The sequence below is a fragment of the Triturus cristatus genome, chromosome 7 (genome assembly GCF_964204655.1).
Source record: "Triturus cristatus chromosome 7, aTriCri1.1, whole genome shotgun sequence".
Classification (NCBI taxonomy): domain Eukaryota; kingdom Metazoa; phylum Chordata; class Amphibia; order Caudata; family Salamandridae; genus Triturus; species Triturus cristatus.
The window spans coordinates 1,744,224,114-1,744,237,489 of NC_140590.1; the positions used below are offsets into that span (position 1 = coordinate 1,744,224,114).

General features: G+C 43.5%; 1 protein-coding gene across 1 annotated transcript in view; it reads left to right on the forward strand.

The window, feature by feature from the left end:
- LOC146812978 (killer cell lectin-like receptor subfamily B member 1B allele A) overlaps positions 1-13,376 on the forward strand; it is a 446,364-nt gene that overhangs the window by 273,783 nt on the left and 159,205 nt on the right. Inside the window, exon 4 of the mRNA XM_085620001.1 lies at positions 7,413-7,576. Coding sequence (XP_085476127.1) covers positions 7,413-7,576 — 164 coding nt within the window. The remainder of the gene's footprint in view (positions 1-7,412; positions 7,577-13,376) is intronic.

A 13,376-nucleotide genomic window follows, 5' to 3' on the forward strand; every position in this document is an offset into this window, starting at 1 on the left:
GTCAACTAGCTCTTGATGCCCAATCTTCTATTATGCATACAAATAGAAGCAGTTCCAAACCTTGGGGTTTCTTTCCACTGGTCACAGTAGGTGTCGTCCTCTTAATGAATTCAGGGTTCAGCAGGTGCAGAGCTGCTGCATTGCTCTTGCTCCTGTCTTCCCCATTTTCCGAGTGCTTTCTTCTTGCTTTACCCTCATTTTTTACTGCGCTCTCCTTCCATTTCCCCTGTTCTATGAGTGCTTTCTCCTTGCTTTTCCCTATTTTCTTTTACTGCTTTCTCCTTCCTTTCCCCCAGTTTTCTGTGTGCTTTCTTCTTGCTTTTCCCTCAGTCTCACTGCTTTCTCCTTCCATTTCCCCTGTTTTTGTGTTTTCTGTTTGCTTTTCCCTCATTCTAACTGTTTTCTCCTTGCTTTTTCCCCATTTTGGAGTGGCAACTCCTTGTTTTCTCCATGTTTTCATGGCTTTCACCTCGAAGCAGTTTGCAACTTCAGTGTCTTGAGACTCTCACCAGTGATTAGACGCACTTTATAAATCCTTGATTGGTCAGTGTTCTGAGAAGGAAATCCAGGGGTGCCACTTTTATACCTGGCACTAGCCTGTCGGTCGGGGTGTCTCCTTTCCCTATAGGGACCCTGTTCTCAGGGGCATCCCAACCCACTTTGACATAAATTCCTTGGGGTTTGGCCCGAAACAATCCCATGGTGTCCTGCTCTGCCAAAATTCAACATGGCAGAATATCTCTTACCTTGATCAGTGCTTTTGGCACACACCTGTGGTGTGTCAAGGGAAATGAGGAACTCCCCTTCAAAACCAGTTCTGGGGCAGTTTGAAAATAGTAATTTACAATCCAACTTTTCCACCAGATTGTATTTTAAATGTCTATTAATTTGAGTTCTTGAATCATGGGTCTAACTATTCCCAAACTTAAGTTATACATTATAAGGTGTTAAAATTTAACCCAGTGCCTTTCTATGGGAAAGTCGTCCTTGCTACAGTGAAAAACAACTTTGGAGATTTGTCACTGCCCAGACCAGTAAACATGAACAACTTTTGAAATACCATGCATTCTGCCCTAAGGGCCCTTAGGGCCTACCTTAGGTGTGACTTAACCATTATGAACAAGCATTGGCAATACCAATAGGTCTGGCATTAAATGAACGTTTTATGGTAATTTGAAGCATTACAAGTAAATAGCTCTCAAGCCAGACCTAAAACTCCATGTAAGTTAATGGCTGGCCTCTTCCCATCTGGACTGCTGTCAGAGAAAGACAACAAAAAACAACAAAAATCATCTGGTCATCTAAGACACTTTAATAACATACTAATGGCATACATGTGCCCTTGGAAGTTCAAGCTCAGGAAGCTATATAAATAAAATGATCACAGATGTGCGGATGTGCAAGCATTTGTTTGTGGAAGCACACCACTGCTGCCAATCAAAACATGATCTTAATGTGTAGGCAGAGCCAAAGCCCCTATCGAGTGATGCTCACATAATTGTTAGCCAACAGTTGTGCTGTTAAGCCAGACCATAAAAAGGAAGGTTTAGGCCTGGCAAAATGTATACTTTACATAGTTGAATTTGCAATTTAAAAACTGCTCACTTAGGCTGCAATGGTAGACCTGCAGTCATGTTTTTACTTGCCACTTTAGTGGTGGCACACTAAGTGCTGCAGTTCACAGGAGACATTTAAGATACATGCCCAGGATACAGAGGCTACCATATACTAGAGACGTATAGGTGAGTTAAAACTGCCAATCAGGGATTAGCTAATGCTACATGTTTTTAGGAGACACTGAACCATAGTGTCACTGTGTTCAAAAAGTCCATAAAGCAGCAGTATTAGGTAAAAAATTGAGGTGGGGGGCTACAAAGTTAGGGCAACTTTAACATTCATACTATTTTTCACTGAAATTGTGTTGTTGCAGGGAAAATTTAGCTTCTGTCACTGAATGAAATGTAAGTGTAAAAGATGTGTGTCCGCCCTAAATATCGAAACCAGAATATTGAGGACTGCAAATATCATGGACAAAATATTGAATCTAGAATATCGAAAGGTAAGTAAGTGTAGATTTTCCATACCTGATTCCACATATATGTACATTAGTGATACATATGTATATTTTCAAAGTATGCAGATGTAGTGTTAGGAAAAGTATATCTATTTTTCCCTATATTCTCTTACCTGTCGATATTTTGTCCCTTGATATGCTGTCCATGATATTCTTCTATGTAGATATTCTGGGGGTAGATATTCTGTAGTACAACCTAAAGGATGCACAATACCATTGATAGATTGCTGCCCATTGTAATTGTTAATTTCTTACTTCTTTTTCTCTGCAATCATATCCCTGTCCTATTCATAGAGTAGGATGTTTGTCTATTTTTACTTTTGATCTTATTGCATATGATTTACAAATACATTAATAAACAAAAAGAAAAATTGCTTGCTTGCCAAGGCCAGACCTATTTTGGATTTGGCAATGCTTGTTCTAATCATTTATAGTCTGCTCTTGTGATGATGTGAGCATTACTTTCCTCGTTTTCTTATTTTTTCCCTTTGACGTGAATATCCAGATTGCAAATACAGGACAAAATGAATACAAAAATTCTAGAGCTTTCTAAACTATTTCTAAAGATTAATGAAGTAAAGTGAAGCTCAACTCCAAAGTTCTAAAAGACCCAATATAGATTCTGGAAAAAAAGAAACAAATGGACAGTATATTTCTCAAAGGTGACAACATTAGGTACAGCATGATAAGCAAATTCGAAGGGGTGACATTGTTGGGTTATACCAGCTCTGACAGCACTGGTCAGCCCTGAGCCATTAAGATCCCCTTGCCAGAAAACTTCTGACCTGTGGCCCTCACACTGCTCTACATCACATTTGGGCCTTGTCGGACAACAGTTCAGCTTCTGACAGGTGCCTATCTGCACCTATGACTGCGAGGGCACAGGTTCACCTGTGCACTGGCCTGATCATCAGAGCATACATGCATACAGGGCCGGACCCAAACCAGCCCTGGCAAATTTTGTCAGACTAGCCCCCATATGGCGCATAGCGAGCGAGAACGGTTAGAGAGCCTTACCATTAATTGGTGAAGTTCTCCCCAAACAAAATTTGGCAAGAAGTGGTGCCTTTTACAAAAACATTTTTCATTACATTTTCAATTGTATTATATTTAAAGCATAGTAAATGATGACCCTACAGTGCGCCACGATACCTGGCAATCTTTATGTAGGCTTTTCAATGATTCCGTCACTGTCACCCTCGAGCAGTGCCTCTCATCTCTCCATAACCTCTCCATAACCCCTCTCACACATGTAATTCATTTGTTTTCTAGCACCTCTCATACCAGTGTTGGGTGTCAGAACAATGAATAATATGTGTGTAAATCTGTGTATAGAAATTGTTACATAAGACAAAGGGGACTACAAGGTGTAGGATTCGCATGTCATCCATACCGGTAGGCAATTTTTAGGAATCCTTGGTCTTGGAAAGCACAAACTCGGGATTCAGAACATATCACAGTGGTTAGGATTGACTTTACTACTAAGAATTTATTCCTACCCAAAGCCAACTTTTTAGCAAAATTAGGATAATGAAAGACTGGAAAAAAATATAGCTTTCTAATCTAGATCATGATTGTAACTTCTGAACTGCACAGTAACAAAAGGATCTCTGTGACAAAAGCAGCAACTCACTGAGCTATGCACATAAAACTACTGTTCTGTGATCTGCATAGTACACGCTTTCTGCAGCAGGCATATTAACCCTCTACACTACCATAGATGAGTAAAAACTGCCACTAGACAAAACTCCGATCTTTCTCCAGCAGATGCATTAATCACCAGAGTTATCTTGGCACATTTATTGTTACCTGAAAACTGCTGGATGTACAAGGAACAGTGCAGTGCTTTTAAAACTGCTGCACTGCTGCAAAACGGTCCCTCCAGGAACAAAAGCTGCTCCCCCAGGCCCATCCCACACTTCCAGCCTCCCGGGGAAACACCCGATGCCTGGTACAGCCAGTGTGGCCTTGCACGCATACTTCTGATGCAGCCGCAGCTTCTCTCACCATTTGGGCCTTGGACAGCCACAAGCAGGTGCTGTGCTGCAGTCGCAGCTGATCCCTGCCATGTCACCCCTTCACTGAGCCTGAAGCTGGCTTCTTTGCAGTGGATATGACAAGGGCAAAGTGGGTTAACCGTAGATTTCTGATCTACGTTTTAACCCAGTGAAACTCAAAGTAATGCCCAGGGACCACATGCGGCCTGCTGGACCTTTACATCCCCCCAGGGTTGCTGTTCACTCCACTCAGCACCAACATTAAAACAAATTAAATCAACAGGCAAGTCTTTATTCAAGGTTTAATTGAAGTTAAAGAAAGGAAGTAATTAGATTCTGCAGCACCCCTTGACATTAAAACACCTTAATTTTTAAAGACATCTTGGAGCGCAGGTGTAAAAATATGATAAAGTCTCTTCAAAATTCAAAAAGTGTATTTCATCAACATACAGAACGGTTTCTTTTCATCGGACTATATCATTATTATTATGAGCATTATTATTTGAAAGTGATAGTTTCCGAAACATTCCTCTTACCCCCACCATGACAACAATGAAAATAGTAAAGTAAGAGGAAAGCCAATTGTTATGTGCACTCTTTGGGTGGCCTGGGTTCCTGGCATACATGAACAACAGCGTGGTTTATTAAATCAAACACAGGAGAAGTGTTTGTAGAGAGCAACATGAAGTCATATATTTCTTGGTTCTCTTAAATGGGATGACGAAAAAGGAGGGAAAGTGATTGCCCTGGTTTTCTGGTTTCACATTATGCACTTCAGCCACTAGATCAGAGGTCTTCAAAGTTTCTACTTCCAAGCCCCTCTTGAACCAAATGTTTTTGTCAGGCTCCCCTCCAAACCTTCCTTTATGGTCAGAAAGGTAGTGGGAAAGGAGGGAATCAGGCTTAATAAATTACATTAAGTTTGGCAAAAAAAGGGAGACAATCTTCAAAAGCCAATGTTCTTCAACTTTGAAATATACATGCAAAACTGAAAAGAGAATAGGAGGTATGCCCCTGCTTTGGAGGGTATTGAGTCCAAGGAAGTTGGCATCCTCCAAAAAGAGGGTAAGATGAGATGCTTGCGGGATGCTCTCAGACAAATTTTGCAGAAGCAGAACTTGTTGGAGGACAGAAAAAGCACATACTAGAGCTGTTTGTTTTGTCAAGTGCGTTTTAAGTTGAAACATTTTCAGTGCGCTTTACAATAGTTTTCTAACAAAGTGTTGTAAACACAGAACTTGGTACAGAAACGGTGCAGACCTGCTGCTCCTGTCCATTCATGCTGCAGCAGCTTTGAGGTGTGTTTCTTTAGTGCGCTTCTCAAGGCAGCATATCCAGGGCCGGCTTTAGGGCGGTGCGACCGGTGCCACCGCACCGGGTGCTGGCTTCCTGAGGGCGCCGTGTTTGAAAGTTTATTAAGCTTTTGAAGCACCTGCTGCAGCGTTTCTTTCCGCCGGCAATTACCAGGCCTCACATAAATGTCAAGAGAACTCGTGTGATTAATTATCTTCCTGGAGAGAGATCAGTGTTTTGTAAAGTTGAGATTTTGACTGAGTTAGTGCAGAGGGTTAATATGCCTGCTGCAAAGAACGTGTACCAAGTAGATTACAGACTGCATATGATGTCAACATATCAGCAGATTACTGCTTTCAAAAGAGACATCTTTTTGTTACTTGCAATTTATAACTTAAAGTCCTAATATAGAATAGTAAGCTATTAACTTTCATCCCAGAACTGCATACACACCGCAAAATATACATTATTAGAACATTGATTAATGTTGCAAAAAGGGTTAATTTGGCTAGAAATCGATTCTTATTATTAAAGAAAACCCCCCAACTATGCTGTTTCTTTTTCGACTCTGCGTTTGTGCTTCTCCACACCAAGCACTCTTAAACTATGCTGCCTACCAGTATGGATGACATGTGACTCCTACACTTTCAGTCCCTTGGCTTATGAATCATTTCCTATACACGGATTTACACACCTATGATTGATTGTCTCTGTGTAATGTGTGTGTGATGCAAAGTGCTCAGACACCCTACACTGGTATGAGTGGCGCTATATAACTAATTCAATGCATCTGAGAGTGTGGGGTTATGGTGACTTGGTTACTGTTAAAGGGTGCTAGTGAGAGAATCCGTGGTGGAGGTGGTCATTGGGGGGGTGCCAACAAACATTGTCGCACAGGGCGCCACCAGCACTAAAGCCGGCCCTGAGCATATCTGTGATCTGTTCGTCAGTTTTTTATGAGAACATTTGCCTCAGTAGGGCAGGTCTCTCTCCATTGGGATAAGGTAAGGAGACATGCTACAGTAGACTGGAGTTGCTCCCCTCTCCTGCGCCACTGGTCTGAGACCTCAGCAGACAGTGCCCTCTTCTTATTCATAAAACAGTTCAATGACAACCTCCAGCCTCTCCTCGCTCTGTACTATGGGGCATTGCTATGAGGCCTTCAACAACCGCTCGCCTCTCCTAATACTAAAAACATCATACTGAGTCGCCCACCCCACTCCCCATACACCTTGCTCTGGTCCCATCCATCGGCCAACATTTAACCCCCCCCAGGAGTCCAGCCAAAGGCAGCCATGGCTGCTCTCCATGGGGGCCCCTGTCAGCATGATGGGCTAGCAGGCTCCTCCACTCTCCTTCCATCACTGTAAATGAGGTGTGAAAGACGGGCTGGAAATGCACCAAAGAAAGGCCTTGCTTCCAGGCTACCATCCAAGCATGGGCACATTGCCTTAAAATCCGTCCTTCCCCACACATTTTAGCTCCTCTGCCTGCGTATGAGTGCCCCCATGAAAATAACACCATGGGCCAGCAGGGGGTGCACCTCCAGTTTGAAAACTTCTGCACTAGATACCAAATGTCGACACCCCCCACCCGAAATCTCACCCTGCCTGACCGCCACCCTGCTGGCATTAATGCAGCCCTCGGTCACATAACAGACCTAATGCTTTGGCCGCTGGGAAAATGTTTGTGAGTACTCATTCCCTAAACTCACCATCGTGTTGGGCATGTTTTATTACACTGCTGCTACTTTATTTTCTTTTGTGACTGTGGCACGAAGCAATAATAACTTGTTATTATGGTGCACCACTACAAACATGTTGGCATTTTAAAGAGCTGTACATTGTAGCGGGTTACTACTGTTAACCGCTAATTTCATAATATCAAGTCAGCCTGCCAGTATTCGTGCATGGGACCTGCAAGTCAGCAGTTAAAACTTAAATTTCTAAGGCATCTTTCCAGCTGACCCACTTGACCGGGATATGTTACTTGCTCTTTAATATTCAATACCTTAGCTACAGGTAACATTGTTACATTTCTTCTTCCAGCAGGAGCTCATCCTACGCCATCTTGTCCTCTGCACTGGCAGCTGCATGGACGGAAGTGCTATTACTTCCCAGAAAAAAAAGAGGTGAAGAGCTGGAGTGCGAGCCATGAAGACTGCTCCTCCAGGGGCTCGCGCCTGGTGGTGATAGAGGACGAGGAGAATTTGGTAAGGGCTCAGTGATACAAGAGAAGGCAGCACGGCCAGGGCATCAGTCCCACAGGACAAGGCAGAGCTGGTAAGGCATCAGTGATACAGGAGCCGGTAGAACTGCAGGGGGAGCAGCTTTCTAAAGGCTTTGGGGCCACGCCCTTCCTATTTTCTGCATCATTCTACTAGTCATTGTATTGCTCTCTTTAACACTAGTTTTTAGAGTTGCACTTTTTAATTAGTGTTAAAGATGGCAATACAATGCCTGTTCCTGGCTGTCTGTCGCTCTATGACCCCTAATTTAGTTAGGGCCAGGCAGCCACAAACTATTTACAAGCACATGCACTAATGAGCATGTGCTTGGCTTCATCTACTTTTTTAAGCAAGCTAAGGACTGACACAGGAGTGTCACTTATTTTATGGAACCCCGGGCGCTTTGGGCTTACGACCTATACAGCTCAGGCGGTATGCCTATCATGCTGCTTCTGTGACGTAAACTGTCTCACTGTGCATGATTGAGTTGTGCCGGAGCTTATGTTTTTTCATTGCTGAAGAAACTGCATCTCCAAATCACTTACTACCATGCCAACTTATCTGCAACCCTCCAATATGCTTTCTCGGATTCCACAACTGCTTACATCCTAAACTAATTGAACCATACTAGGTGACTTCGGTTCTTGATTACTCAAGTTGTTTCCTGGTTCAGCATCTTCATTCACCACGTAGAAGCTCTAGGTCTGAAGTAGACCAGCTACAAGCGAGGAACAATCAACTGACCAGGTGTGAACACTGAGCCCTTAGCCATACGCCCTCTGTCTTGCCCACAGGCAAGCACTTTTGGTAGGCTGTTCTCCCAAAGAGGAGTCCTGGCATCGCTCATGGACAATTTGCTCCAAGAGGGGCACATCGATACTGCAGGTTCCCATTTGATGCTAGATTCTGGCAGGTACTTGGTTTGGGGAATGGGAGCCAGTAGCTTGTAGGGGTTTGAGGCAGGTGTGCTGCAAAAGTGTTTCATTTAAGTGCATTAGATTGTATGCTACAATGAGTAGCATAGAAGTGATTGATTCTAAACATGAGCCATTTTTGCCCCTAACCCCACTGGTAGGATGCATGCCATTAAAGAGTGGGAGACCTCCCCCTTAGTTGTTTTACTTTTGCATGCCCAAGTTACATGCAAGAAAGATACACATTTGTTCTTAAAACATTTAATAAAACAATCACATTCTTACATAGAAAGAGTGTGGTACAATTATTAGGGATAAGAAACAAAGCATTGTAACCAGCATTACAAGAATTATGAAAAAGATAAACAGTTTTACCATTCTGACATTTCTATGATTATACTCCTACCTGACACAACCTACACTATCAAGAGCATAAAGCAAGTACCCGCTTCAAGATCTTTTGGGATAGCCTACACCCGCCAAACCTGAGTATGATATATCAAGAAACTGTGCTGTGGAGAACAGTCTATCGTTCTTTGCAGGATAGAGGTCAGAGTCGGCAGGACTGCATCTCAGTCACAGTGCGTTGTGTTCCAGGACAATCCCAGCAGAAATTCTCTTCTGCCAAATGTGGCACAGAGGCCGTTTATATAATAAAAGCCCTTTTCCAATTACACTGTGTCAAAGGTACAGTGCTTCTGTGATGTTTAGTCTACAGACCAAAAGCTGTCTCCAGTCGGACAACCAAATTCAATGGCATTGTGTTCTCTGTGCTTTAGCCTTGTAGAGTGTACGAAAATCATGATAAGAATGTTTCCTAAGAAATTAGCAGAGTGTTCAATCATTTCTCATACATTATCATGTAAGTGCAAATCATGTAAAAGTCACAATGAAGAAATGATGTCACATGCCCTGTCATACATCACAACACAGGTGTTAAGGATTCAGTGATACAGGAGCAGACAGAGATGGAAAGGTGTTACTGATGCAGGTCCAGGGCCATATTTAGATAGCATTTAGGGATACTAGGCCAGGCAGAGTAGGTAAAGAAACAGGGCCAGTTAGTGTAAGTAAGGCATTAGTGAAAGGAGACAAGTGAACACTAGCAAATCATCTGTGATGACAAATCAAGTGGATCTAATAAGGTGTTAATTATGCAGGACAAGGACAATCGGGTACGCCACTACTGACCAGGCAGAGCTCTTAAAGAGTAGTCTTACAGGGGCCAGTAGAGCTGGTATGGCTTCAAAGATACAGGTAGAGAAATTACCTGAGCAAACTAGGATTAATGCTAGAAAATAGGGTAAGTGAGGTTGAGAAATTGCTACCTCCATAAAGATTTTTTTGTTGACATTTGTTTTTAAAAGCGAACAAGGAAAATTGTGTTGCTGCAGAGATTTTACTGTTTATGGCCTCAATACTGCCCAACATTTCTATACGTTTTTGATTGAACTGTTTTAGAAGTTACATCAACAAATAATAAATTCAGCAGGACACAGGGAAATATTCCTTGTTTTAATAGTAGAGGCGATGGAACATGCAGTGCCCCAGTCCTGTGGGGAAACTTGGATTTTCAATGTACAGTTCCAGTAAGGTATTTCTAAATCAGGAAATGACTGGGATGACCATAATGCAACGTTCTGTAAAAGTAGAATAAACTTATTACCTTACAGAAAGCTCACACAGGTTGATGCTAAGCTTAGAGGCAGCACACTCCAAAGAGGGCTTTGGTCATGTTTCCGCTGTACTTTATAATGAGATGATTGGTGATCTATTAGTACTTTAGAAGAGAAACCAGTGGCTACTGAGTTACTGTACACTAAATGAGCAGCCTCTCAGATCAGCAGACAGATAGAAGCACCATAGGCCACGCTACTTTATTTTTAAGTTTAAGTGAATTATAAAGTTGAAAAGCATTTGCAATAATAATACGAAGAACCAATGGTGAAGTATAATGAACAATGTAAAAAACATGGCAATATGAAAATACATTGAATAGTAAGAAGAAAACTATTTAAAATTCTAATGGTACTAAGAGTAATAAGTATCACCTGCTGTGAAACTGAAATAGTGGAAATAATAACAACATCAAAAAGAAAAGGAGAAAGAAGAGGGAAGGGTGGGGATTGAACAGAGGGGAAGGGTGGAGACACAATCTAGTATTCACGTTTATACAGAAAATATATAATGAACTGTAGACATATTTTAGAACGGAAAAGCAATGCTTCATATAATAATAATCTCTATAGGTAAAGTCTGAGGAACAGTGAGCATAATAAGTTGAGGCAGTTTTCGCACCTCAGTGGCAGTTAGTGATTTTTTTAATAGCAAATAAACTAAAGTTTGATTAACCCTTTCGATGCGCATGACGGAGCGGTTCCGTCATGCGCATCGGTCGCGCTGTGCGGATGACGGAACCGCTCCGTCACGGCCCCGCCCGCGCAACGGACCTTCAGCACGGCGCGGTAATCCGCGCCGCACTGATGGGGTTAAAAACGTGTAATCGGATCCATAATATATCCCTCTTTATAGTTAAGGAAATTGGGGAAACAAAAATAGTGTCTAGTCTGTGTTTGAAACATAGTGGGCCCGATTCACAGAACAAACTTAAGACTAAATCCTAAACTTACTACCATTCTGGTATTCACAGAATGCACCTACTACTACTGGTATTCACAGAGTGAACTTACTACTTTTGCTATTCACAGAATGAACTTAGAACTTTTGCTATTCACAGAATCCATTTACGACCACTAAACTTACGTCCGCACTCGGGCCGGAATTTCCGCCCCCGGAGCGGAATTTCCGCCCCCGGAGCGGAAAGTCTGCTTGCGGGCCGGATAGTCCGCCTACGAGCCGGAAAGTCCGCATACGGGCCGGAAACTCCGCTCTCGGGCCGGAAATTCCGCTCTCGGGCCGGAAAGTCAGATTTGGGACCAGACTACATTAACTGTGGCCATTGATCATTTGAGCCAAGGGTAAACACCTGTCCAAGTCCCTACCATCCCCCACCATGCATCAGCTGACGCACTCCAGCCAATCCCAGGCAACAGCTCCAGTTAGCCATCATGTTGCTAGTGCCTACCATCCCCCACCATGATCCAGCTGAAGCCAATTAACACTGACTGACCAGCAGCAAAAAACATTTAAAAGCAGCACACGGTGAAGGAACAGGTTTGGCCACACAGAGTTTGTCTTTGCAAGCTGACACCAGCTGAGAAAAATGGACCTCCTGAAAAGAAAGAGGAATTTCACAGCAGAGGAGACCACCATGCTTGTGGAGTTCATTGTCAGGCACCACAAAATCCCCTTCTATGGACTCCCACCCTACTGCACCAGTGGGACACAGAAGGCAGCCCTGTGGCAGCAATTATCCACTGCTGTCACAGCATTGGGGGAGGAGAGGCGCACAGTCCAGGACCTAAAAATAAAATGGCAGGATGAGCGGCTGAGGGTAAAGGAGAAATACTCCCGGATTGAATTACAACGGATCCTCCCAGCCGCATACTCTGGACCACGCATCCGCCTCACCCCACTGGAGAAGGATATCCTGACAACCATACACCCCCACTTGGTCCATGGGCTGCCTGTCAGTGACGTCCGCTACGTGGTACCAGGTAAGTGGGATGAAAAGATAAAGTGCATGAATAGAATGTCTGTGTTGCACTGTCAGTGTGAATAAGGAAGTAGTCCAAAGTGTATAAAAAAATCCGTCAGTCAGAGACTCCTGTGTCACCCTCTGTATGTAGCACTACAAGTCCCACAATCCTTAGCGATGGAAATGGCAAATCCCTCCCCCACTTCAGAAAACATGGGCACTGTCCAGTTGCAGTAATACACCAGCCCGCTAAGTAGCAATTGACAAATATCAGCAGAGATGCGCCAGTAACAATGCCACACGCAATCCAACTCTTGTGCAACCGCGGATGCGTCACATTTACAATGCGGTGCACTGTGGCGCTGGGATAGACAGATGGGTGTCGCAACTGATGGCATTAGGGGGGTGCTCTGCTGGAGTAGTGTCGCAAGTGTGACGCAACTCCAACAATGTCCATGGACCGCCTACACCTAACGTTCTGGGCCACTCATTACATGTGCCTCAAGCTGGTGTAAGTTTGCATGGCACCACCCTATGAAAAATGACTACGTGAAATGCCGTTGATTACAATGCATCACTTGTACGAGGCATAACCAAATAAACACACACCCTGCCTACATCACAGCTGATGCATGTTTAATGTTGCGCAGGACCGCACAACGTGAGGCATCCCCATAGATGCATAACATTGTGAATAAGTCTAAATGTGTCACCTGTATTACTAAACCGCTGTATCACAGAAGTGACGCAACTGCGGTGTAAATGTATTACAAGGGGCGTGTAAACATGCCACAAAATATCAAAGAAGTAAATCACCCCGTGCAAGCTTAAAGCACAAAGCAGAAGGTGAGCGATTCATCAGATCTAAAAAGTCATACACCTATTCTGTTGTACATTTCCCACCCTGCCACGCCATTACGTCCCCAATGCACCACTGCTCCTCCCTGCCCAGTCTGCGGCAGTACTGCATAACACTGTTAGCATGCAGAAGAAATGGGGAAATCACAGAAATGTTCCACAAGCACATATTCCATATGTTTAGTTTTCTCTCTTCTCACCCATTGACACATTCAGCCAGAGCACAGACAACTGCCGCAGCAGAGGTCCCTGCATCGACTGGGAGGAATCGCCACCATACAGTGATAGGCATACCACCCTCACCGACTGGTAAGTCAAAGTGGCCAGGAGATGGTCAAAATGCATAAATTGTCAGGAGTGACCGAGGGACATATAGTGCCCACATATGAAAGTCAACCAGAGATGAACAAATAGC